The sequence below is a fragment of the Necator americanus genome, chromosome I, assembly GCF_031761385.1.
Source record: "Necator americanus strain Aroian chromosome I, whole genome shotgun sequence".
Classification (NCBI taxonomy): domain Eukaryota; kingdom Metazoa; phylum Nematoda; class Chromadorea; order Rhabditida; family Ancylostomatidae; genus Necator; species Necator americanus.
In genome coordinates this window covers 22,862,279-22,890,277 of record NC_087371.1, presented here as the reverse complement: position 1 = coordinate 22,890,277, position 27,999 = coordinate 22,862,279, and the positions used below count along the sequence as shown (strand labels likewise).

Below are 27,999 nucleotides of genomic sequence, written 5' to 3'. Positions count from 1 at the left end.
GATTTCATGGAGTGGAGTCGCAGTCGGTCGCCACTAGCAAACTTCTCGTTCGTTCGGGCCCACACTCAATGACGTCATCTGAAATGTGACACTGCATTACCGGCGTTCCGCAACAAAAGTGAATCTCTCTTGAAGAAGAATCTGCCACAGAAAGAGTCGATAGTGGAAGGGATTTCCCCACGGAGTGAGAGAGAAGAGATCGAGATGCATCCAACTTTCTAAACATCTGTTAACAAATTAAGGACGGATTTAGAAAATTGAAAATAACTGATTGGGTTTTTGGTTCGAAAGTTCTCTTGTCTTGAAAACTAGGCATATTCTGCCTATATTTTGTAATAGTGTGCCTGGGAGGTTTTTTTTAGATGGATTGATGCCTGATTGGATTTTTGAAAATGGAAGGGCTCGTACTTTTGCAGTTAAAGACACATCGAATCCTTTGATATTAGCAGATTCGATGGTTTTTTTTTTGCAATCAGTCAGATAATCAACTTTAAACTAAGCTATATACATTACACAGCACGAAAGACGCTGTGATAAACTTTGAGTAAGAGAAAATATTCTGCGGTACTTCACATAATATGTAGTTCAAATGCTCTCCCCCCTCTTGGGACCACGGTATATTTCTGTTTCCGTTTTTTATTGGTGTGCCCACAAGATAGAGATTTTCGCATAGAATCTATACCAGTCTGACGTTTTCGGCTTTTCGCGGTCTTCGGAGACTTAAAGGCATCACTCCACGAATCTGAAGTGGTACGGATTTCCGGTGGAGTATTCGTATACGGGATAGTAGATTATGGGGAGGAGAGTGATTCCGTCCAATTCTTCCTAATTGCCGTAAAAAACGGCCCGAAAGATACGGCTTCGGGCGTTCCGGCGCACCATTTTCAACAAGGAGTTCGATTGGAGCGCGCCAGCCGTGTGCGGCGCCGCATCTTCCGGGCCGTTTTTTACGGCAATTAGGAAGAGATGGACGGAATCACCCTCCTCTCCATAATCTACTGTCCCTTATAAGAATACTCCACCTGAAATCTGCACCACCTCTGATTCGTGGGGGTGATGTCTTTAATCTTCATGAAAGAGACAAACTTATTCCTTTTTTCGTCATAAAAAAACAAGTGATAGTTTAGGAAACCATTAACATAAGGCTATTCAGAGATCCGCAAGCTCAACTGATCCTCCTCCCAAATTTGTATGACAGAATGGAATTTTTCGGGTAGTATGAGTTGAGCAAAAATGATGAAAGTGTTGTGAGTATTTGTGAGTAAGATAGCATCAGAAGAACTAGCATTCGTTCCCGAGGGTAAGCCGAGGTGGGACCGTCGCAAAGTGCAGCGATAGGTGATGCCAGCAAGGCTTTCACCACTCTCCTAGCCGCTACGCTCCACCGAAGCGTCTCGAGAGAAGCCGCGTACGCAACTGCGTACGTCCTCGATGTTGTCTTAACCTCACTATAGAAAATCGCTGGTACTGCTCGGCAACGAAGTTGCGACTAGGACAGTTAGCCTCTGCAGAGCGCATTGCGCCGGTCTGATGCGTTATGGCCTCAGTAAGGACGGGAACTAGCATCCGGCTCCTCTGATCGATCGGACAGTAATCGATGGGGCATTAGCGCCGACACTAACGAAAAAGGGACTTTGCTACAGGTACATCAACCCCGAAGTATGGCCGGGTCAAAACGGCCATAATTCCCGGGTGGAGGTTGACACGGATGCGTAAGTGGCTGCGCTCGCGGTGGCGTGGTGAAGCTAGCGGTTGGAAGTGGCGCGGGACCACCACCAGTTTCACTCGGACTTCAGTGATCGGTGACGCTAGCAGGAATCCCCATCAATCCCCAACCGCAACGCTCTACCGCGCCAATTCGAGCCCGGATGCCCACGCAACTGCACCGGATTTCACGCCGTTTTGACCCAACAGTATCACGCTTCTAAATATTTTCAGAGTAGTCACTTAATCAAATCCAGGTCGCCTTGCTCCAACTATGGCCTCGACCACCCGAAAAGGTTGAGTTTAAGCCGAAAAAGAACAAGCTAGAAATCAAAGCAACAAAAAAAGGATCCCAAAGAGTTAATCGCCTAAATCGCCTTATCGATTATCGTCCGATGGAAAGGAGGTGCTGATGTTCGCGTCCGCCGCCAGCGTAACGTGGCAGGCCTACACAACGCGTACGGCGACTACTGTGTCAATATTTTGCTGAATTGCAGAAAACATCAAATTCTCTTTGAAAGGAAGAAGCGAACATCAACAATTTAATAATTGTCAGGTGGAGGAAGAGGATGATTCAGTTGAGCTCACCGAAAGAGGAGAGGAGAAGTCTTTAGAAGTATGTGTGGAGCGTTTTCAAAAATGACACGAAGGAGGAGCGCGTTGAGCGTATAATGGTGAAATCGTTACCATTGCTCCTTGGTTAGGCGGCGTCGTCGTGGTACCATTTCCATATGACATTCTGAAAAAAATATTGGAAATATCGATGGTCTCATGTTGATTGATGATAGTTTGGGTAAAATGTAGTTGGGGGTACTCAGTGGCGCTCTTATTCCTCGAAGTAAATAACTAGAGGCAGCATACCACGAATCTGAGGTGGTGCGGATTTCAAGTGGAGCATCCGTATACGAGGTTGTAGGTTATGGAGACGGGGGTAGTTCCGCTCATCCCTCCCTGCATCACTGCAAACAGCCGCCTTCAGAATGTTGTTTTGTACGACGCCATCTATTGCAACGCTTCACCCCCTGCGCCGCCTCCGCCTTGCGATTCGTCAAAAATCAATTCGGACTGCCACGATAGGTAGTAAGGGACGCTACGCGTGCAAGGGTGGCGCGCTACAATAGAAGGCGTCGTACAAAGCAGGATTCAGGGGCCGGCTGTTTGCACTGATTCAGGGAGAGATGAGCGGAACTTCCCCCGGTGTCCATAATCTACAACTCCGTATACGGATACTACACCTGAAATCCGTACCACCCCAGATTCGTGGTATGCTGCCTTTAAATCACTCAAGGCCCTAAGACCAAAGCTTTGATCTTAGAGGACCAATTACATGTAAGCTAAAGTTAGAAAGAGAAGAAGGTAAGTTGAAGTGTCGAGAAATAAGGGTGCCACTGAGTGCCCCCTACCCCAACTACATTTTCTCCTATATCTTTAGCGGGGACATCGGCGCCGAATGTGTTCAACCGGGTGAGCGCATCCGTTTTCTTTTACTTGTACACAGATTTCCTCTTTTATCTCTGTGTTGGCCCAATCGAAGTTACTGCACGCACACTTAGTTGAGCATATTTGGCACCGACTCTTACAGTCCTCATCCACCTACAAGTTCACTGAAACAGTTTGTGGGCTTGAATATGATCCTTTCCCGGTTTCCATCCGTGGCAAATCGTCGTCCTTCAATTTCATCGTTCCGTTTGTTCGTCGATTATTTATCTGAACGCAAGGTTACATTACAACTTACTTGTATGCATCTACATGAAAAGGTAAATGTGATAGAAACGAATGTGCAGATTGTGCTCACACCAGTGACTGCGAAAGGTACTCGATAGACTCACTAAAGAGCAGTTTTATCCTACAAACGAAGGTGCGTGGTCACTACGGTAGGAAAGTTTGTCTTCTTGCGATAGTTCAGAAGTAAAAACACAAAATTTCACAACAAACAAGATGTAGCCATGCTTTTACCCACAGAAATTGATACGAATGGGTTATCGTCGTCGCTTGGATTCGGTCTCTGCAAATTCGCATCAACAGCATCTTATCTGGCAAAATCTAGGCGGTTACTTGTCCACAGCAAGGTCCGTGATAGGGGAGCAGCTTTAGCTTTTTTTCCAGCCCCGTTGGCTAACCAGACAAAAAGAGTACAAACTGTAGGGGCCCGCCTGTTTACTTAGCACTCATGTTTCCATTTAGTGTCTTCATCGTTCAGGATTACTACTGTGGCGCTGTAAAGAAGGATGAGGTGTCTTATTTGGGAAGATGCAGAGCTTAAATAACACTTTTGGTCATCTGAAAGGGAATTACCTGAAGGGAGAGTTCATTCTCTATGAGTTGTGGCTTCTTTTACGACAGATGTTGTTAATTTTTAAAATCAAATTTTGAATGCTTGCATTGCTGGAGCCAGAAACAGTAGTAAACCATCATCGGCATCTTGTTATACCTTGTGGACGCAACCAGTCGCCATAGGGGAGAGGTCCTATCGCGAGTCTCAACCTTTTTTACCTGCCAGTGAGTAGTATGTAAAGGAACCATGACCAGCAGCTTCAGTTCCCGTCTCGTTTTCTCAGTCGCCCAACTTTATCGATTGATTGGACGACGTAGAGGATGGAGGAGAAGCAAGCCAAATCCTATCGCAGCTTTTGTCGGTTTGAGCTGGGAGCACTGTCCTTTCTATTCCTTCGACGCATTTTTTCGCCACGGTACTGTATGTACAAGTATGTGTTAGCAGTTCTATGTATAGTTGAGTCAAAACGACATGGAGCACGGACAGTTGCGTAAGCTGCTGCGCTCGAAGCGGCGCGGTAGAGCGATGATCGTGCAAGGATCCCCGCGACCGCCACCCAGCAGTTCGCCACGTTCCCACCCCAACTCCAACCGCTGTCTTCACCGCACCGCTTCGAGCGCAGCCGTTTTCGCAGTTGCCCGTGCTTCATGTCGTTTTGGCCCGATATAGTCGTAGACTCTGTGGTGATGTGTTAGCGCTTAACCACGTTCGGGAAAAGTGAAGGTGATTCGTGTGTCAACACAGTACGATGGAGCCTGTACATACCAACTATATCTTAAACCGGTGGAAGGGGGCAAGCCTTGAGATCCTCGAAGCAGGGCTGCGATAGGTCGAGCCTAGGATTGCGTACATGCGTTGGTATGTACCTGAAAAGTCAATGAAGCGGCAGTCAATGAAGTTTAGAAGGAGTCTCTCGGAACTAGGGCTGTCGTGTTGTGGTGCTGCATCCTGGCCACCGATGTCCACTGCTTCTTCTCGCAAAGGATCCGAGATACGGCAGAGTTCATTTTTCGCAATGCCTCTGGTGTCCTCAGTTTCTCGGTGAAGTTACTTTCATTCAAACAATATAATACGTATAATACAATAATAGAATGTTCGGCAGTAATATTACTTCTTGACCTTGATGGCGGACGGATGCCTGACGCGGCCATCCTCATCTTCCCGCCATGTTTTTTTTTGGGGATCCCTGATTCCGTCCTGTTCTATCTTCAGCTAGAGCTTGTGAAGGATCTATCCACTTGCCACTGTTCCATAATCTCCGAACGTTACTTCTCAATTGAACTGCCTGTCAGCGCAAAATCTCCTCACTCTTTTACCACCTTCGCCGAAACTTTCTTTTACATCCAGGCTTGTTTTAATTTGAGTCCGGTGCCATCCTCAGAACAGCTTGTGCTCTTGTTACGTGACCAAAGAAGAGTAATATAATATAATGCTATAGTACCGCCTTAGATTGTAAATTAAGCCCATCATTTAAGTCCGGTTAAGTATGTACGTAGTCAGTGTAACGTGTTCTTATGAAAACTTCCGTTACTGCTGAAACGTGAAAGAAAGAAGAATGATTTCTGCGGGGGTGTTGCATGAAAAAATGAATTTTCTTGGAATTAATGATGCACAGAACAGGTTTAAAAAGTAGCGTATTAAGAAAATGCCACTGAAAACGTAGTGTTCGAGCTGTAGGTTGCGGAAAGGAGTGTGGCCCCGCCCATCTTCCCATAGTCGTCGTTCATTCCTGCGAAGTCAGTCGCAGGCCGTGTCCACGAGCGAGCGGTCGAAAATCAATAACGGCTCCTCAGCAGCTTATTCAAGTCAGACCTAAGAGTAGGCTACGGAGGGAACTGGAGCGTGTGCATTGAAGAGCGTTCTAACGTGGATCGTGGAACTCCTATGTCGTTTTTCAGCACGATCAATAGGATTTAGATGGTGGGGAGTGGTGGGGGTGCAGGGAGAGAGGACGCTCGTTTCCGTAACCTACAACCCGAACTCGTGTGTTTTTCCTGGAGGTTCTGTACCACGTCATTTTCGTGATACGCTGCTTTCAACAATCACTGTTCAATAAATAAGCAACTATACATTAATGTGACCGAATTTATGTTCTACGAGGTAATCTTTTTGTGCAATATAAAACTTACCGCGATCACTATGAAGGCAACTATGAGTATAACGAGTACACCAACAGCTATAATTGAGCCGATGAGAAGAGGTGACGGAGATGAGCTTTGAGGATAAGAAGAGTGAACTCGTTCAATGTATGCTCGAGAGGGAATGCCTGCAATGTCATGGGTTTTTTCCACATTTACATTTGTTCTGTATTGTTATAACTAAATAGAAGTTTGTAAAATCAGCTACCGTTCACAGTAATACTCCTCGAATCAATTTCGTTTTGGCCTAAATTGGATCCGTTGGCGCTGATAGCAGTTTCGATTCTGAAAACCAGAAAAGGTGGGTTAGTGCCACATAGGAAAACACTTCCCCTCTTATCTGCCATCTCTCATCACATCTCACCAATGCATTTTTTACGAACTGGGATAAGTCGTGCCACAGACCTCTTCTTATTTTTTGGAAATGTCTTTTTTTGAAAAGCTCAGGTCGATCAAAACACCATCGCACTCACTTGGTAGCCAGGTCTTCTGCATCGGCAATATCATCGATCGTGAAAATGACTCCGTTGACGATAACCGAACCCTTCATGAGCGAGTCAACGTCGAATTTCACGAAGTTGTCGCCCATTATCGTTTTCAATATAACCGAAATCTGGATGGATGGAAATATTATGCACTTCTAAGTGAACAGAGTGAATGTTTAGATTATACCTGTGGAATAACTTGGTCACAGAGCTTCTTGTATTTTCCACTTGATTTGTCCGCAAAGTCTTCCATGTATTCCAAGGAAACGATTCGCATAGTGAAGAAGGCCTTCTTAAGATTCTGTGGCATGTTATCGGGTTCAGTTTGCTCGGGATGATGTTTCGGTTCCGGTGCGGGCATAGCCTCGGGGGTTGGTTCGAGATGAGGTTCCGATGGTTCTGGCGCAAGCATAACTTCGGGGGTTGGTTGAGGTTCCGACGTTGGATGAGGTTCAGAGGTAGTTTCGGGACGGTGTGCCGGAACTGATGGGACTGGTTCATGTTCGGGTGTAACATCTGGTTGAGGCTCCGGTTTAGGTTCCGGCTGTGGTTCAGGTCGCGGTTCGGGGAGTGGTTCAGGTTGTGGTACAGGCTGTGGTTCAGGTTGTCGTTCAGGTTCTGGTTCAGGGGTTCGCTGCTCCGGTTCAGGTTGAGGTTGAGTTTCAGGGTGTGGTTCATGGGGAGATTCAGGTTGAGGTTCCGGCTGAGGTTCGGGAGATGGTTCAGGTACAGCTGGTATTGCAACTTCGGTTTCGAATTTTGGTTCTACCATTGGTGATACCGTAGTCGTCACCATTTCCATGGGAGTCATTTCAGGCAGTGGCTCAGCAGTCGTCACTGCGATGTGTTCCGTAGTCGTTCCCTGTGTAGTGGATGTCGTAGTATCCTCGTGCTTGGGTGCACCCTCAGCACCTGACTGTTGAGTAGGGATTGAACGGTGTTCGTCGTCAGAATCCAAACCCAGTCGTCGGGCGATGTGAAATACTTCGTTGATGGTCGTTTTTGTGACAATAGGTTGTATAACGATCGGCCGAAGTTGGTCAGTGAGGTGTAGTCCAGGAATAGTGGGAGCAGCTGAAGCAATGGTACTTTGATTTGCCTAAGCATCCTATCAATGTTCCTATCTTGACATTGAAACTTAGTGATTTTTCTGCAAAAAGAGCCCTTTGGATGTGATTTTTGTCTGCCGAAGTAGAAGATTTTACTATTTCACGCAAAAAAAAAACGCGTAAGTTGCGAACACTGTTAAGAGACAAAGAAAAATTCGAATGATTCTCTTCGGATTTCTACCATAACGATCTTTAAATATGAGTGTGTTAAATACCGATACTAGGATATCGGAGGTAATAAATACTGAAAACAAGTTGCTGTCCGGTGAGGAACGCACTCCGTGCCTACGTACCGGGAAATGAAGTTCTCCACACTTTCAAGAAAAAGAAGGGCACTTTTACATTCAAAAAAAGAGGAAGGACGTTTCATCCTATTTTTGAGATTGAATGTACAGCAGCGAGCGTAAATTGAGGGCAATGAACTTGCCTCTGGCGTAGTCAGTGCAGTTTCTTAAACAGATTTGGTTTTTTTGTTGTAAAAGCGACAGTAACTACAAAAACTACGTGAATTGCGTTATCATTCAGAAACTTCTACGAGGAATTTGATGTCATGGATCTGAGATCAACGGTTTGGAACGTGTTCACCAATCTACAACTTTACCCACGAGTTGTGTCATTGACTTGAATCATCGTTGGTTGCGAGTCGATACTGAAGGATGATTGGTCCGACGTTGATTTGTTCTGGAAAGATCGTCATTAGAAATAGTGTTCGGGGAAATGTTCGATTCTAGATCCTTTTGATTTGTTGATGGGGATCGGACGTAATCCGCAGGTATCATATCCTAGATATCTCTTATAAATTCGGGAATAATCACAACCATAGGAGGACGGCAGGGATAAACTGAGCCAACGAGGCAACTCTTTACATCAGTGATGTTATGGGCGAACCTTGCAAAGTGGATTCCATCAATGGTGCGATTGTGAGTTGCTTCATCGGGTGAATTCAATAGCAGTTCACCTCGCCTTCTTTCATTCTATCAATTCCATGCTTGTAAAGAGTTGCCTCGTTGGGTAAACAGCTCCTAATTTCCTTCTAATTTCTGGATTTAGTGTCGTCTCGGGATTTTGAACTCCGTAACTACACCATGAACCCTTCCTACTAGCTCAAAGAATCCAACATCAAAAATTTCTTCTTAAGTTTCTCCGTAGTTTGAATTTTACGTACGATACTGTCACATCTAATTCTCCTTCTTCTTTCTTATTTTCTGGACAAAACGAAAGATGCAGTAGCGTGAGTTATGTGGCCAGGACAAAAAAGTAGTCTGCTCTGTTTCTTACTTGTTTTGGTCGCAAATCACTGATGATCTCGGTGCTCTCTTCTGGTAACTCGACTCTCGGGAAAACTGGCTCCGATGTCTGGAAAAAGTCTTGAAACCTCTTTGAAAACACAGAGAGAATCGCTCTATCCAGTTATTGAAGACACCAAGAAAATGCTAAGTTTACAAGAAACAACAGGAAGAAATAGTGTCTGATAAGGTCTAACCGGATTTGCGAGATGTTCAGGAATGAAAGAACCGTCCTGTTCGAATAAGCCAGAGAGTTTGTCTTGGTCGAACGGTGCCGCTGGAAAGAAATTGGTTTTAGCAGGTGTTGAAAATCTTACCCGGTTATTCTGAACCTCTGCTTTTCTTTACTAAATTAATTATTAATCTAATTGGACTTGTTACTCTTAAGAAAAAAACCATTCAGGTAAGCTCATTCTCGTTGCTTCAGTAGTTACTGTATGAAAGTAGTAGTTTTGAATAAGAAAATGATTTTGGAAATCACTATGAACTATCACCATCTTCATCCAAAGCTGTGGTGGTAGTGGTCGTAAATGTGGTTGTGGTTGTTGGTGGTTCCGTCGTTGAAGAAGCAACAGTGTCGAAAGCTGTGGTCTCGCTGTTCGCTGCAAGAATTTACTGCAGTGAAATTATTCTGTGGAGCGTGGAATCCGTTGACGTTACGGTTAAGAAAAGAAGGTACGATAACTTGAAAAGAATCGTAGCAGACCTATTTGTTAACCAAGAAATCTGTCGATATTACAACATGCTGATTTTTGTTTTGAAATTGAGGGGAAAGAAAGGAAAACATTGTTTGCTTCTTTTTCTTCTTTTTCTTTCTGGCAATTAACTGTCCACTTTCTCTTTCTGCATACATAGTTCTAAAGCTTTGCGCAAGAGATGTGAGTAGTGACTGGACCTTGCTTTCATCACTAATCTTTTTTTCCTGGACTTCCATCCACAATTTGTAGTTGTTGCACGTGACTTTGTTCTCACTAGCACTTAAATGAAGCATGTCCTCAAAGGAATAGGAGAATGATTACGTAAAAAAATTACTAACACTTGCGCTGGACGGATAGGCTAAGAAAACATAGCTGAGATATTAGGATAATAGAAAGTAAGACCTTAAAAAAATGCTTTAGTACTCACAGGCGTCAGTGGTAACTTCCGCGTCAATGGCAACTGCCGCTCTGTGTGTGTGCGCTTCTTCGGGCTCGCCTCCATTTTGTGTTGTTTCCGTCGCCGAACTCACTGAGGTAGTTTCCATTATTTCTTGATTTTCGGTAGTTTCTACGCTCGCAGTCTCAGTTGTTTCAGTCCCCATGTGAACGTCAGTTGTAGGGTCACGAATTGAAGTGGTCAGCTGAAATCCATTATTTTGAAGGATCCACACATACATAGTCTTATCATGTTGTCTGCAATTCTCTGTGACTATATTAAACGCATCACACCACGAATCTGACGTGGTAAGGACTTCCGATGGACAAACTCTATACGGGATCGTGGATTGCGGGATCAGGAGTGGTTCCGTTCATCTCTCTATAATCTCCAGTAAAAAGCCCTTGTGAAAGACGTTTTTTCGGGACGATTTCAGTTGCAACGCGCCACCCTTGTACACGCGCCGCATCCAATTGCGCAGCGGTGGAAAGCCAGTGAGTTCCCCTCGAAACTATGAATATGAAATATGAATATGACTATGAATAGGTTGCTGAGAGGACCAGAACGTGCACAAAGAGTAGCGTTCTAACGTTCCTCGTAAGAACTCAAGCGGTTCCCACGCCGTTTCTAGGACGATTAGGGAGAGGTGAGCGGAACCACTCCTGATCCCGCAACCTACAACTCCATCTCTAACTTCTCCCGTGGATTCCCTCATCACGTCAGATTAGTGGTAAGCTGCCTAATCTTTAAAAAAAAAACCTAATCTCAAAATTCCCTACTTTCTTTTCCATCTAAAAATCGATAATATGTGGTCTAACATTTAAAATTGGCTTTCAATTTATCTTTATTCTGATTTTTAGTATTATATCTCAACTCTATATAGGTTGGCAAAGAGGCGACACTTTAATAAATAATATAATATCATATTCTAATATTAAATTATTATATTCTATTATATTATTATATCCTCTAATAAAGCGGACTCCGAGTGCACGATCATAAGCAGAAGGTTCGCGACACTCGTTAAGCTTCCGAAATTTGATGTCTCGAGAATATTTCCAAATTTAGTTCCTCAACATGCCATCCTTTTTGATTTTTTTTTTACTAAAAAGGAAAATTCTTGAAGTATTTTTCATCTAAATGAGTAGTTAGAGACTTTTTACCCTTGTTTTTAAACTACTAATTATCTTTTTATTTTTTCATTCATGTTTTCATTATAATATATTTTTATTGTACCCTTCCTATACCCATAGGCTGTAAGAAGCAGCTAGCAAGCGCCGCAAGATTATGACCGCTGTTACGCGATTTGTAGCCTTAGCTAAAGAGACAATTGATTGCTTTATTTGAGATTAATGCTGCAATCGTGAGGTCACCCTAATCACCGCGTTAATCACCAACATACGTCCACCATAGAGAGCATTAAGACACTGATTACAATCAATTTATGGGAGTGGCGAGCGAGATTTGCAGCGGAGGATGTCGAACATCTAATTCCGCACACGAATTCGCAAGTTCCTAAGAAAATCCTAAGCAAGAGCTTCGAACTACGAGCTGTTTGATTTTAGAAAACTGCACTGAACTTTAACGTGCGTAACGTAGAAAAACCTCCCATTTTAACGATGAAACCCAAAAAAAAAACGCAGAACTATAGAAAGAATCTGTTCCACGAGAAAGTGGACTCTAAAGGTCCTTCATTGTTAAATAATAACAAATATGTACAGGATCTGCAGGATCTCAACGCTCAGTATTCTCTGCTACTCGTGAAGTCAAAAATGAACTACTTATACGGACTATGATAGCCATTTACCCTGTTAAAGACTACCGTACCTCTTCTTCTTTCTCTTTCAGAACCCTGCCTTCCAGAGTTGGGACAGCAGGCGCAGATTCAGTCGTAGCCGACATTGTCGTCGTCGCTGGCTCCATCGATGTCATCATTCTGGTATCCATCATAATGCTATGTGTTAGAGGAACTTCATGCATGGTTGAAGCCTCTTCATGAATTATTGGAACAACAGGAGTTACCTGAATATGAAAACGGTTAGGCATGGATAAAAAATCGAATAAAATCTGTTTTTCTCATATTAACAAGAAAAAAATTGCACACACTGACCATGGGTGACTCCGAAGTTTTCACCGTAGTCGTCACTTCATCCAAACTGAACGGATCGGCAGCCATAGCCTAAAAATCTTTGCTCAGTGAGCTAAGGTCGCAACAAGTGACGCGTGTTCAACAGTGATCTTCTCACCTCTTCCGGCAGCGGTCGCGTTCCATCAGCACTGGAAGGAATGTTGAGCACTTGAATAGAAGCTGAATCAAATAATCGTCACTGACGGATTTATGCGCCATAAAATTTCTCATTTTGGATTTTTCCCTTCTAGTCTTTCTTTTAGATGCATATATCACAACAAAAACGTGAAACGTCAATAGACTCATAAGAGAGAGATCCAGAGCCCCGGAAATATCAGTATAACCAACGAGGCAACTTTGCACTCGGTCAACTGACGATGTAGTACGAAATAAGGAGGATCATTGATGAAACAACTCTTTATACCCGTACGAGTCACGAAATCCACGTTCTGTCTGTTTAGTGGGTGCAAATAGTTCTTTCGTTGGATGAATTGATGCATCGTGTACTACTTAAAGGCATCACACCATGAATCTGGGGTGGTGCGGGTTTCAGATGAGTTTTGCCCATACGGGGTCGTGGATTTCAGGAAGGTGGGTGATTCCATCCATTTCTTCCTAATTGCCGTAAAAAAAACGGCCCGGAAGATGCGGCTTCGAGCGTTCCGGGGCGCTATTCACAACGAGTTCGATTGGAACGCGCCAGCTTCGTGCACGCGTTATTCCCGGTCGTTTTTTACGGCAATTAGGAGGAAATGGAAGGAATCACCCTCCTTCCTTTAATCTACGACCCCGCAGAGGTACAACCCAACTGATACCGCACCACCCCAGATTCGTGGGGTGATGCCTTTGACGGGTTGGTTTCTGGATTTGAAGGTGTTTCGCGTTTTTGTTGTGATTCTTGCAAACTATTGGTTAAGAAATCAACTAGTGGAAAGAACCCAACATTCGCCACTCGGAATACGATTTCTAATCAATGATCGACCAAGTTACAAAAAAAAACTGCTATGGGAAAAGACAAACTGCTGACAAGTTTTACTCTATCTACGTACTCACGATCGTAGCAATAACGGAGATTCAAAAGCGCAGCGGATGCTAATAAAGTTGCGCACTATCTTGATCTATAGTAAGCGTTGAATATGTTCAACCACATGAACGCGACGCGCCTGCTGCAACTCCGTTTTTCTCTGCTTGACGGACACGCCATCTTTTCTGTGCTTTGTCAAAGCGAAGCAGCTTCTCGCACATATGGTTGAAAACAAATATGCAAGCATCAAAATATGCCTTACTCATTACGTACGAAAAGTGATGGAACGAGTTTTCTAGATTTTTAACTCTTAATAAAAAAAGCACTTTTCTCAGAAATCATTTCTCATAACTCACAGTTTAGGTTTTTGTCAAAACGAGTGGTGAGTTCGAGCGGTTCCACTGTGTGCTCCTGAAATAACAATTTGACCCTAAAATATGAAATAAAATATGGAATAAGTGGGAAGGGGAACTTTACAAAATACAACAATTTTCGTTAATTCGTTGGAACTCGCAAGCACCTCATCTACAAAGGACTAAAAATGAAAATGGACTTCTTAGAGAACTAGTGACATTACTCGTTATTTTTGTTTCGAGTGAAAAAAGCTCATTTCTCTACAAATATTTATTTGCCGTACCAGATTAACAGATTATCCCATAGATGCGAAGTTTCCTAGGGAAGTCATTAACCTAGAGCAAGAAGAAAGAGCTATAGATCCGAGAAACACATCTATTCACCTGTTGTTTGAGCATAGGCATAGTAGTGGCTTCATTAATCGGTTCTATCATTGCCGTACTGACCGCAAATGAATCTGATCTAGAAATTATTCATAGTTTTAATTTATTTATTTTTCTTTTGTCTGAAAATTGGCTGGATACGGTAACTAAGTTGTACCCTTCGTTGATTTCATCTGTTCGCCCAATGAAATCACCTGCACCGACAACATCTTCCGGTGATCGATCAAAAATGTCCGATGTATTTTCATCTTGGCACAGTGATACTGGAATAATAGAACCGGTAAATTGGGAGGGAAGGAAATAGACATATTTTACGGAAATGCACTTACTTCTAAAATGTGCTGCTATGAGAAGAACGCATAGTAATCTCATTGTGCGAACACCAGGGTTCCTCTGAAAATTTCCGTTGAAACGTCACATCTCGACGATCTAATACAAATCAATAACAGAGAAATGACCGTAGATGGAACAAATATCAATGGGAACATCATGTGGGCGTCCAGAAACAAGTTGAATCCAAGTATAGCCTAGACTGAGATTTTGTGGAGGTCAAAGCTCAGAACGTCGGAGAAAATCAGGAATTAGAAACGAGTGAAGACTGTCACGGAAAAAAATACTAAAAATGACGAATGAGAATATAAAAATGAACAAAAACAAATAGGAAAAACTCAGATGCAATTTTGCAAAAAAAAAAAACACAAATAGAAAGCGAAAAAAGTCCACAGAAAAATGTGTGTTCTCCTCCGTTTCCGAAGTGTTTACTGTTATTCCCCCCTTTTTTTTTTTTTTTTTTTTTTTTTTTTTTTTTTTTTTTTTTTTTTTTTTGGGTTTTTTTTTTTTTTTTTTTTTTTTTTTTTTTTTTCCCAAAAATTTTTTTTTTTTCCCCGGGGGGGGGGGGGGGTTGGTGGGGGGGGGGGGGGTTGAACCCCCCCTCTTTTTTGGGGGGGGGGGGACCCTCCACCCCCTACCCCACCTCCCCCCACTGTAGTCATATTACGTTATATTTCTAGCGGTAAGGCATTTTCAAGGTTGTCAGCTATTTTATTATATTTTTATTCCATTCTTTTATGCCACCTTTTGTTTTACTTTTTTTTAGTTAACACATTGCACTTTTTTCTTATAATATTACTTCTACTATAGTAATGACTACTAGAGTAATGATAGTGGTGTTGGTATCAAATTCTCATATTTTTATCTTTCGTATTATCCCTAAAGTTTGATCTCGTTCTGACTCAGATTCCAGTCAGGATCGGCTGAAATTCTCTAGTTCTTTAATTGTAGACAATGATTTTTCCCAAAGGGTCAAAATAAATTTTTTCTTTTGTAATTTTTCATTTTTTCCATTTTATCTTCAAAGAAATCTTGAGCGAGTTCTCTGCACCATTATACTCAACTTCAGATAATCGCTTTGGTCAAGGAATGTCGAGAATTACGGTAGGTTGTGCAAAAACGGACGTGTTGTTAGACGAAAATAATTAGATTTCTGTCATACAAAATAATAGCAGGAAATACATTTCCTTTGTTTTTCCTTTCCTTATATTTCCGAGTGGAATTCATACTCCAGAATATTCTCATATTCAATGTACTGTGTAATTGCTAGCAGAATAATTGCAATATAGCAGAAAATCTTTGTGAGTTTTTTGAGAATAGTTTTGAAAAATCGGCTATTTTTAGGGTTCTTAGAGCTTATGCGCCTTTAGAATTTTCCTAGTGCAAAATGAACAAAGCTATGAGGTCTAGATGAGGTCGCATTAGTAAGGAAAAAGGCAATGTGTGTCGTGTGTTTTCACATATAATACATGCTCTGAAGGAAGCTAACGTCCTACACATTAACTACACGTAGCTTTTGATTGAAATTCTTCCTCCGTTTCCTCTTTAAAGAAATATAGAGGCGATCTTGTAGGTTAATTACACAGAACTCTATTTACAGAAGTCCACGAAAAACTTCAGGGAAAGATCATTTAATATTGAAGGCGCTGAAAACGAACTTTATAAGAAACGGACAGTAATTCTCGATTATTACACAGGGAACATTTCTCTAAACTATTTCTTATCATACAAAACGAGTTCTCACCCACATTTTCTACAACATTACAGTAGTCGAAGATAGATGGTCGATTTTGTTTGAAAGGTTGAAGAAAGTGAAGACAGCAAGGTGAAGTCGATTTGTTCATGGGAAGATGTAGGTCGGTAAAAACGTAATAGAGTTTTAGTTCCGTGAAAAATGAAAAGAGTTATGGGAACTTTAGTTCAGTGGCGCTATCGTTTACAATAAAGATATCAAGGCCTGTGGCCTGCAGCATGAACCCCGTATTACGAAGACAGCTACTCCACGGAACCTCTTCGGTGCCCCTCGATGGTCAGGGCTAGCGCCTATTCATTACAGATTTCAATTGTAGTCAATGTACATGTTCGGGCAGTAAAATCGCAAAAAGGCGATGATTTTCAGTGCAAATCTGGAAAAACATAATTTACTCTTTCACGTTCGTTTTTTTATGTAAATATAGAGTGGTTAAGTCAAACCGAATGTTTAAACAAAACTAGAATAGTTGGGGCGTCTGTACTCTGGAATTAGGCAGCGACGTAAACGATTCCCACGTCTCGAAGTCAATAACGTTGATCGTTGCTGAACAGAGAGGTTCTACCGTTCCGCTGTGGATTTAGAAAAAGGCCGAAAATCCATGCATGTACCACGCGAATTCCACCTTCACCTTGTGATTATTTTCTTGGGGCGTCTCGAGTTGAAGATTTCTCGAGATTCTGCCACCAGCAGTACAGGACTGAGGAAGTACGTCGGCGGTAGCGCGAAGTGTCGCTAAGAACCTCAGCAGGAGATTCACACAATGTCTAGGAAAACTATGGTCGCCACCTCACCACTGGAGCAACATTCAAAAACTTTTTCCCGCCTTGTGCACTAATTTCCACCGTTGTTTATAAAATCTGCTAAGATCTGAATATATGACTGAAAAACTTTTCTATGTTTTTAATACCTACATATACTAAACATACATATAAATATAATTATATAAACTAAATAAATATAATATTAACTATTAATAAAATACTAACTAATAACTAATAATATACTAAATAAATTTACTAATATAATAAATATAACTATAATATAGTTATATATTAGTAACTATATTATATAGCTATAAAAGCAATAATATGAAATATAAAAGCATATAATAATATGGGCTAGATAATAAAATTAATTTTAAAAGTCTATAGCATAAAAGTTTAATATCCCCACCTTCTGTGAGTGATAACAATTTCCCTGATGATTAATCATCATAAATAAGTGAATTGTAATCATAAATAGTCTATGGGACCTGGAGTGGTTGGGACAAATATTGTACTCGACGCGAATGCCAAAAAAAATACTGTGAATAAAAAAATGAGATTGATAGATGAAATAAATGAAGATTCTGGCACAGGTGAACTTTTTTTATTACAAATCTTGCATTTTCTTACTTTCAGTGAAGGCGATGTCTACTCCTTTATTCTTTTTTTTCATTTTTTTTGTACCTGATGACTAAAAGCAACATCCAGTCAAACAACGCGACTTCAGACTACCATTCTCGCTGAAAATTTTATCTGCCAGACATCCCAAGACATCTATGGAGGGGAAAAGTTGACAGGCGACGTCTTTAATAACAGGATCAAAGAACTGTTGTCCTGGAGGGAAAAAGTGCGCAGTGTTAAGTGAAAAGAACATATTTACAGTAATCTTTCATGCACTTCTTGCATGTGTCAATTCACCAAAGCGACAGCACATAATTTAAAAAAGTCGTGCACATTGAGGCAAAATAGGTGAAAATGGAAAAATTTTGCTTGATTCTCCAAAAGAAACTGAAGAACATTCTCGAAATGGAGGAAGGAATCGTAGCTGTGAATCTTAATCGAAAGTAGCCTTTGGTATTCTTCTGTATTCCTATTGCCTACGCTGTTTTATTTTATTTTTCTCGTACTTTTTGGTATGCGATTGAAGGTAGTGGATAAATAAATATTAAAAAAAAATCAGACATAAGGTTCAACTGAAGATCAAGTGCGATCTCAAAAAAGTGAATGTCAATTTTGACTGCGTAAGGAGGTTCACTGCGACTGTAGAAATCCGCAATGAACATACATATAATAATATATACATAAATACGTATAATTATGAAAGTATATTTTAAACTAGCGGTTTATCTGCTTACGACAGGACTTTCAAAACCTCAGGGATCAACCAGTGGGAACGGATTCTGGGCACAAGTTAACAGCCGTGCTGTATTCATGGTGCTGTCTGGCTCACCATGGTGCCAGTAAACGAATTAGCCGACGCTTCTCTTAACGAGTAGGTCCGCTGAATAGTATCGCTGCAACAGAGTACGCAAAAATACACAATCTCCCTGTAACATCCAGCCACATCCCCGTTGGATCTACAGCCGACGATTGCGCGACGGGATCCTCGACTAACCCCTTCCAAGGTTTTGACGCCAACCACCAATCAAATTACAATGACACATTCGTAGCCAACTGCGTGCGCTTGAGAGCCGCGTCGCTTTCTCCGTAACCGCTTATATCGATGTTACACCATAAATCAGAACGTTCCATCGGGCGTTGCTGGTATGAGTAAGAAGTTCAAGGTAGCGTTCCCGCGAATGATGATCCTACTCTTTGCTGAAAGGAACGCAGTGCAGTGACAGGAGGTTCCGATCCCAATACCGAGCAAGTTGTCCATCGGTCCGATACCGATGACGCACACGCGTTCAGTACCCCTACAATTCTGATTTCAAGTCAAGCACGTCGCTGCAACCTGGAGCGATTAATATTCAGCAACCAACTCATCTCTGCATGATCCTATCTTGCGTAAATGACAATTCCAAACTATCGTATAACAACTGCACGAGACTTTGCGGTTAAGATCGAGAGGAAATGCTTGCTAGCACACATCGCTGAAGTTCGCAATAGTCCCATACTCGATTCCCACCGCTAGTTCCACCGCACCGCTCCGAGCGCAGTCGCTTACGCAACTGCACGGAGCTTCATGCCGTCTTGACCCGACTATAGTCGCTGAGTTTCCGGGTTTAGTTTTGGGACCTTGCGCAGAAATTTTCAGGTACACTCGTATTCAATCATCTCAATCATGAAATCGTGCTCGATCATGCTTCACAAAAGCAACTAGCACAGGTCCTGAGCAGATCCGGCGTTGGTCCTGAGCATCTATTTCAGGTCCGCCTAGGTACTGCCGTTGTGAAAAAATCTTTTATTTTAAATGAGGAGACAACCATGTTGGAGTACTTCAACGAAAAGATGGCGCCCGGAAAAACGGAAAATCCGCAATGGCTTCGTTTTGCTTCCAAGCTGGACTTTGAACTTGTGATAAAATCTTGTGGCATATGTTAGAGTCAAGAGAGGGAAGAGAACGAAAGAGATTCTGGGATCTGCTGGAAAATGTGCTGGCTTGATGGAGCCCAAACCACTATCAGAGCAGTATACCTAAAGGATCACGTAAATGCAGACGGACAGAAGTCAAGGAATGCACTGCAACTATGCGAGATCTGATTTGTTATATTATTGGAAGTATCGTATTTCGTTGCTCGTTCGGCTGACATGTGACATCAGCTGACATCGAGGATGATTTATAAAAAGCCAGTTTGTCATGTTTAGAGAGAAGTTCGCCGACTGCCCCAGCGCCGTTCCACATTCGCTCCCTCGGAACCGCAACTGCGAGTTCGCCGCGTTCGATCAGCTCCATCCCAATCAGAAAAGCTATGACTGCCTAAGTTAGACGTTTGGGATATAGAAATGTTGCTTTCCATGTGGTTTGCAGCCGCCGGCGGCATCTGGCTGGTCGTCAACTATGCGAACCAGTTGCGAAGAAACGAACAGAAAACGGCTAGTGATGCGCCTAAGAGCTTGTCTACGGATGATGGATGCTTTGTGAGGACGACACACACACAACGCTCTGGAAACTTCCGGTTTTTCTTTTCTTCCATAACAACTGCGATTTCGGCAAATCTCAAATAACCATCTTATTAAAGTTGCTGCATAGTTGTTATCTTTTCTCTAGTCTCTTACAGCCTTAGCTACAGTATTTCGAATCCATCAGAAAAAAACTATCAGTTTTCAAAAGCAGATTTTTATGGTTCAACCTCGTATGGACGAGATGACCTCCTGATGACCTTGAACCAGAGAAATCAATTGATGAACTCAGATTGGACAGGATCAACTCCTACAAAAGAACCTCAAAGCACAGCACACAAACATGGACGCCTTGGACTGGGCAGCGAATCTTAGGAGAGAACATTTGAGGTTCAGTAGGAGGAAAAGGACCTGATTGACTCACTGCAAGTATGTTATACTTAACTCTTCTTCCCATTCCCACAAAAAAGGAAGGAAAAAATGTTGTTTTGATTTCGAGTAAAGAAATTTTAATTTAAATTAATTTAAAGTTCAATTTAATTTAAAAATTTAGCGCAAACAAATAAATTCAAGAGAAAAATTAAACATGAGCAGTGATTCGTGTGAGTCTCTTATCAAGGAGTGTGATAATTAGAAAAAGAAGACGCGAACTCATTTACTACATCACCACAACTTTTTAAACCCCTTTTTTCATTCTGCGATTTCTATGAAACTAGTAACACTTGAAGAAAAATCGTTACAATAGATGCTGAGAGTATTCACGAGGACAAAAGAACAACAGAGAAGTTCGGAAAATTGTCATAGGCCAAGAGGAAAAATATTTGGACGAACATCTCGTGATGGAGACGTTTTGTGAAAAGTCGAAGCGAAATGAGATGTAATATTCGTAGCGAAGGCCGGAAGGACAACAATATTACGTGGTGGAACTCTGATTTACCATTAAAAAATCTGAGGAGCTTAGGAGTAGAAAAAGTTTAAGTAAATAAAGCAAAGACATGGCGAGAAAACCTGATGCGTATTTTACATGACGCTCTGTCAAACTAAGTGGTATACCGGCTTCACAAGGCGCGACGCATTGTTGAAAGCAAAGCAAGTGAAGCGAGGAGAGAAGACGAGGAAATAGGATCGACTCGAACGCACAACTCTTGACTAGTTGAGGTATAAATGTGATAGGGTTACAAAGCCTCCTAACCTTCCCCGATTGACCATCGCCAAGACCAAAAACACATCGGAAAGATCCGAATATGAACCTACTACGACCGTTTTCGAACACTTATAAGGTCAAGCACTTCACGGTGGTGAGGTAACCAAGTAAGTGTGAACTGTGCGCAGTCTGGCAATGGTTGTGCGCTTGTGTGCGATAAACTCTCTTCAACATCTCTTTCAGCAACTCTAATGGGACAGAAAAAACGTTTAACTGTGTGGAAGACCGGTGTCTGGAAGGGTAGGGGTCACATTCCTTTGAAACTGCTGTGGAAATGGCAGTTAGAAACTGGCCACAAGTCTCAAGACGTAAACGGATTTCTATTCCCGGCGGTAGATGGAAGGATTGCAATATAATCGGTAAACACATTCGAGTATTCAATGCACACTCGCAAAACAAAAATCTGGAAAAAGGGAAGAAAAAACCTGAAAATTTCATTTAAAAATTTTCTGTAAGTTAAGTTTTCTGGATGATATGTAGACCGGATTTTTTCACGACTATAAAAAAAATAGGAACTTAAATACAAGACGTCAATAAGAATACGCTAGAATACGCTGTCCCCTCAATCCCGGTTGATGGTGATCTTCCCGAAATTTCATGGAAATACTGATTCTGCCTACAGCCAAAATTCTTAAGGAAACAATGTACTTTTCTCTAGTTGAAAGCTGTTCTTCATTTTTAACGTTGAAACAACTGCATTATAAACAAAATCAAATCTACTAATTCTAATTTTTTATACCTTCGAACTCCCATTTTTATGTCGACGACTGATCATTTTTAAATGACGTTGCTTCACCACATCAGATAATAAAAATCCAGAGTTTCTGTAGAATATCGTTCAGGAAACAACAGCCTGATGACTTTGATCTTGCACTCATTTTTAAATCAATTGATCTTTTTTTTCTTTGAAGGAAATGATAACGTAAAATTCGCGCTAGTTAAAGGTTTTTTTTCAAAAAATGTTGTTAAAATGACCACGATTTTTTCACAAACGATGAAAATTTTTTAGATTGATGCAAATTTCAATTCTACATCGATATACATAAAAAAATAGCATCGTTTTAGGTGTGGAAAAATACGATGGAGAGGTGACCGTGTCTCCGAGAAAGTTTCTCATTTTTGGGCGTCGAAATACAGCAGGTTCTCGGCTGTTTCGAGCAAAAGCCTATTCTGAGGAGAATCCAAGCAGTTCTTTCATTTCAGATTTAAAAAATCGATTAAATTGGCTAACTGTGCGTACATTGCATGAAAAAAATATGGTTGAGGATGGGTTAGTATCGAAATAGAATCACAGTAAAGATCATTGAAGAATTAGGAGCAATACTGGACCACACATTGTGGAACCAGTAACCAGTCCTTTAAACCGTTAAATGAATCTCAGGTTGGCACATTTGTGGAAAACACCATAACTTAATTAGGCTGCTACAATTGTTACGCTATCAAAGTACTGCTTGTGCCTAACTTACAGTACCCTCGTTGTACCGTACGTGTACTATAAGTTCTCTGCCATCACCAGCAATCGGAGAAAAATTAGAGGAGTAAGAAGAATAGCCACAAAATGCGGCAAACAGCAAAAGTTGTTCCGACATCGAAAAATGCAGGATCTTTGAGGGAATAAATGAGTGTAATTAGCACGTAGTCCTCTTTTCTCCTGCACGGTAATGACGGCCCACCACAGTGAAACGATCCCGCCGAACAGCTACAGAGACGAACTGCGGGTGCGATTACACGCAACAGGACGACATCAACCTCACTCGTCGTCACAACGTCCTTCATATCCCGTTCCGCTCGGGCGCTATAAGCTTTGGCTGTCACATATAATGTTGAGCACCCCACAATGTCGATATCATCCTTTTCCGGAATAATCGAAGGATGCGGAAGCTTATAGCGATGGCGAAGCGCTTCTACGTATTTCCAAGCTGAGGACTCCAAAAACCTGACGAACGCTTCGAAAAACTCCGTGCTTTGATTTCTTGCGGGATACACTTGATTGGATTTCCATAGCAAACGGTAGAACTGCCTCACTGTAAAGCCAAACAAAATGGTGAATTTCTCCAAGAAAAGGAAAAAAGAAAGAGGAGAACAGGCGGTTAAAGTTTAAAAAAAACCGAGGAAACCTCGTTAATTTCAAGCTAAAACATGTCCTTAAGAGACATCAAAGACGACCGAGAGGTCGACTAACAGGCGGAAAACGTAAGCTGAGATTGCTACGCCGTCTAAGCTTTCCAGGAACCGAGAACTGGTTTAGTACTGGAACACACGAAGTGCACACGATCATCGTCGTCATTGTAGCTGGAGGCCGTGACGGGTCGTGAAGGTGTGAAGTGAGGGTTGTGCGCCGAGTTCCGGCGTCGTAAGCCGAGGTTAAACAAAGACAAGCATGGACTCAGGCGCTTATGCTTGCCTACACATCGCACTGTTCAACAATTTCAGCCCGAACCAGCACCACAGAGGTCGGCAAAATCCTAAATGAACACAACAGCACACGCACAGGGGGAGGATGATGATTGAGGCACCGTTACCAAAGGATTCTCATCTAGAACAGCTATTATGAAGCCTGAAAAATGTGTAGCAATCAAATTTGTTCTAAAATAAATGTAGATGAGCGTTGCCATATATAAACGGGAAAAGAGTACGTCTCGACAATCAGAAATAAACCAACAATAACTACAAACAGGTCCTGGCACATTCTCTGGGAACATGTAAGGGCATTCACGTGCTTTTCACATTTCCTACGTAATGTACTGCGAAGGCGTTCAACCATCTTGAGGTAGCATGGAGGAATCGACCCGAACTAAGAGAAAAACGGATGTCCATCCCATCCGACACTTCTTCCACCGTGACACTGTGGATCTACAAACTTCCCAAAAACAGCACTTAGGGAAAGTCTCGAAAGAGATTTTTGCAGTTGTTTTCGGGGTTCAAAACGAAAATTGCAAATATCAGAGTAAAATGGCGGATCGTTTCCTACAAATCAGGAAATCCGAAGCATCCAAAGCACTGTACGCACCAGTTCACCTGACGATGCAGCTCCTTACGTCCGTATGATTGGCTCCGTGTCAGGTACGGGTGTAAGGAGCTGCATCGTCAGGTAAATTGATGCGTACAAATTAAACCTAACATTAAGTGGACTGGTGGTGTAAATCGTTGACAGAACAGTTCTTTACACTTCTCATAAAACCCACTCCATGGTAGTTCATTATGTCGATCCTATTGGAGTGAACAGTTGTTTCGTCGAGTGAAATGATAGCACTGATTTCTGGATTTATGTGGAGAAGGCGTTTCATTTTTTCGCAGTTGGAAATTAAAGGTAAGTCCAACACCTTAAAATCTCCCATTTGCCACTTTTAAAGAAAGAAAAAAGAGAGAAAGGGGAACCTTAAGTGCAGTAAAGCACATTATATCTGCATGTTCGAAGTGGAATTCGCCACAAACGGTGATGGAATGGTCGGTCACAATTCTGATACAACAATCTGTAAATTAATTGCCCTAAGTGAAACCTTAGCGGTTACTCCGGTTCCAGAATTCCATTCCGCATTGTGCGACTTAATGTTTCACGCCGATTACTGTAAACAGCAACCTCCCACGCTGCGCTTTTTTCGTTAGCGGTTGTAAATGTCTCGCTTCATCTATTCCTCAGCGTGAGCAAAAAAACTCTCTGCTAAAGAGCTGTGCACATCAGAATTATCTCTACAGAAATCGTTTTTCCTCTTCCAACTTATGAATTCATCACATTCACAGCGTTCATCCAGAGGAAGTCAGTAAAATTGGAAATGACATGAAGTTTAAGGAAAATAAACGAAAAAGCGTTAACTTGATAAGAGATCTCCGAAAAAAAGAAGTTTCTGAAGAATTACAAAACATCGAAATGTGATGCCGATGCTGATGATGTTGAACATCATGGCGTCAAAGGGTTTTTTTTTTTTAAAGAAAGTGATTGACCTCTATTTCTCTATGAAATAAATACATGTTCACCACTAAACCGCGTCTTTTCACTTCTGAGGAGGCAAATTGTTCTCGATTCTGCAAGTTATATTTAAATTCTTAAAATGAACGTTTAAAAATCAAAAGTTATCTGTAGAGCTTTGTTAGCCTTTATGCGCGCTATTTACTCTACTAGAGTCTACGAACAGTGTGGTTTTCAGAAGAACTTCAAGCGAATGGCTGAGGTGGCCTCCTCTAGGAATTATGGCATCCCAAGTGTCTTTTTGAAAGAATTCTTTGCAATTTTAACTAAGTGTTCGTCCCTCCGACAAATCATTGCTGCAGTAAATGACCAATCTAGCACAAATTTGTGTCCCACGCAAGAAAAGAGTATTTTAAATTTATTTATCCGATTATTTATATATTCACCAAGCCAATAAATTAAATGAGGAATTTTTTAAAATCTTTTTTAGAAAAGCTTACCTCGAAATTTATTCACTTGTTTATTTATTTATTTACGTACACTGATGGTGCACCAAAAAAAAGAAACAGTATTTTGTCCGAGTCAACTCGGAGAAACAAAAAATTTCCTCATCTAATTTTTGTGGCAGCGAAAACGAGCGCAGTCCTTTTGTGTACTGGTGGGTAGATGGGTAAATTGCTCACCTCACTACACTGAGGAAGCAGAAACGACTGCGCAGCAATTTTCAGTGGAGTTTCACCTCGGTACCTCGATAGGAGTGCTGCATAGCGATTCATTATATCTCAGGCTAACTCGAAGGACTCAACTCGGACACTCCATGAAAGTCTTCCTGCCCTCGTAGCCCGCAAATCCACTGCGGGCAGGTTTGCGTCGCCACACACCGTGGCCATCTCGTTGGACGAGCGCCACGCCAATATCGGAGACGATCTGATAGCTATCTAAACGGCGGCTACTGTTGCCAGAATACGCTCGGACGAAAAAGCGAACTTCATCCAATTGAATCTACGCAGAAAACCAGAACTGTTGAAGCGATGTAGAAGACCACAAATCACTCCGATTATGGGACATGGTTCCAGTAATTTGGAGGAAAAATCGTTCCAAGTCGCTGAAAAACAAAACAAAAAAGCAAGTGGTTTACTATAACTGGATCTCGTTTACAAAGAGAGTTTTATAACTGAGAAAAAATTTTTAGAGGATTATTGAAGAACGGCAAAGGGAGTGAAATCCATGTGGGAAAAAAAATCATGTAGCTTGAAATGATCTGTTTTGAAAATTCAAAAAAGTCATGTTCAGAAAAACTAAAAATACAGTAAAGCAGAATAAAAAAGTTATGGCGTGCTCATCGAGAAAGTTTCTAGCGAATCGTTTGCTCACAGATTTTTTTGTATGTAGCCAGAAGCTTCCAATATTGGTAGCAAAACGGAGTGGAAAGGTGTAGCAAATTCGCTACGCTCCCTACCCTCCTCCTGTAAGATGAAAGTGTTCCAGAGATCTAGAAAATGTATGACTCAGGGCAGTTTGGAAGCTCTAACATCCATGAATAATCTCTCAAATGCTTTGTGGAATCTGCAAGAGGCTCGTTGGGTCTGCTTGGATAATGAAATAAAAACCCTGAATAATCAAAAATTAATTTATTTTGAAATTTCTCTCCTTAGGACACTTTTTTCTAGATTTTAATAATTAAATCAACATATCTTACATGCAGTTTACAAATAAACCCTAGATAAATTACATTGATTACAATTCAAAATAAAAACGGATGCGCAGGTATGTAGATCAAAACGAAGGAATAAGTTCCAGTGAATTCAAAATACGTCATTTCAGGAGACATTTCAAACCGTGTGTTATAAAAAATAATCCCTAGAAATATAATAGTAGGTCTACATTAGATTATTTGCAATGAGTGCAGGAAATACAGTACGGTATAATGTATGGACTGGCTGCATAGGTGAGGAGAACATTAAAGAACATTCGAATAGGAATATTCAGCAAATAAAATGAGCGAAGAATGTGAGCACCACTGTAGTGCTGTTATTATTCCATTTATTTACTCAAATACATCAATAAAGCACCAAAAAAAAGAAACAATACCGCGCCCGAGGCAAAATAAAAATTTTCGCAGTCAATTTTTTTTCGCAATAGAACTTACATGATGCTAGTAGCGGATAGATCAGGTAGATCACGTTGTTTTCTTAGGAGTATGTCAGCTTGAGCCGTTCACAACTACAGCGACACTGTAACCAGACCTCAGTTGAGCGAAGGGACGACGGTTTGGCGGAGGAGCCGGCAACATTGGCGGCCGCCAATGAGACGTTGGGGGCGAACCAGTTGTTAACTAGTAATCTAGCGATAGCGTCGTATCTGCTGCTACATGGCTACTCAAGCGGTTAGCGACTCGTTCGTCGGCGATTCGCGTTTATACTACGCCAATGTGAGGTGAAATCCTTCGCGTTGTGGTTTTACGCGCATCCAAGCGGTCGATTCGAGAATATTCTTTTCAGGAACTTATCACGAATTCAACGAAAGCTCCATTTTCTATCGGAAGGACGTGACCGGCCTTAGGATTGGCAATTCTTTAGCCTCCTTTCCCCTGTTTATAGTACAACCATCATTTGAAGACGCGATAACTTCAGTCACGCTCTGGCAGTGTGAATAAAGCTTTCGCAAAAGCGGCTAGGGAAGTTCTCAGTTCGAAAACCTGCTCCAAATTTGGATTAGGACATTCCTAATGCGATTTTGATCATTTGTTGTTGTTTCACACCATTTCTAGCGAGTCGCATTTAAATTCTAGTAGGGAGGTTGGTGAAATACATTCCGAAAAAAGAATTGCCATTCTCAAATAACTGACACAAGCAGCTGGCCGGAAACATACTGGTTTTCATCTGATTTCTTCTGGCGAACGAGACCTCCTAGATGGTTATTAGTATTGTAGTATAGGTAAATTACTTGTGCAAGTTC

General features: G+C 41.7%; 1 protein-coding gene across 2 annotated transcripts; it reads right to left on the bottom strand.

Annotated features, from left to right (window-relative positions):
* Nucleotides 1-33: 33 nt before the first annotated feature.
* Nucleotides 34-22,723, bottom strand: RB195_006559 (uncharacterized protein; the record flags this gene model as incomplete). 2 transcript variants are annotated; one of them, XM_064179716.1, is made up of 20 exons in its annotated part: nucleotides 34-78; nucleotides 2,392-2,443; nucleotides 3,302-3,411; nucleotides 6,109-6,245; nucleotides 6,326-6,402; nucleotides 6,591-6,730; nucleotides 6,790-7,676; nucleotides 8,317-8,392; nucleotides 8,990-9,067; nucleotides 9,195-9,274; nucleotides 9,492-9,599; nucleotides 10,123-10,336; nucleotides 11,959-12,153; nucleotides 12,242-12,310; nucleotides 12,378-12,439; nucleotides 13,640-13,694; nucleotides 14,021-14,099; nucleotides 14,178-14,283; nucleotides 14,350-14,413; nucleotides 22,601-22,723. In XM_064179716.1, 20 exons carry the CDS (start codon nucleotides 22,721-22,723, stop codon nucleotides 34-36), a joined length of 2,757 nt encoding a protein of 918 aa, XP_064036651.1. The 2 variants fall into 2 exon arrangements, with proteins under 2 accessions (XP_064036651.1, XP_064036652.1); XM_064179717.1 differs by lacking the exon at nucleotides 22,601-22,723 and having other exon boundaries at nucleotides 14,350-14,392.
* Nucleotides 22,724-27,999: the final 5,276 nt, after the last annotated feature.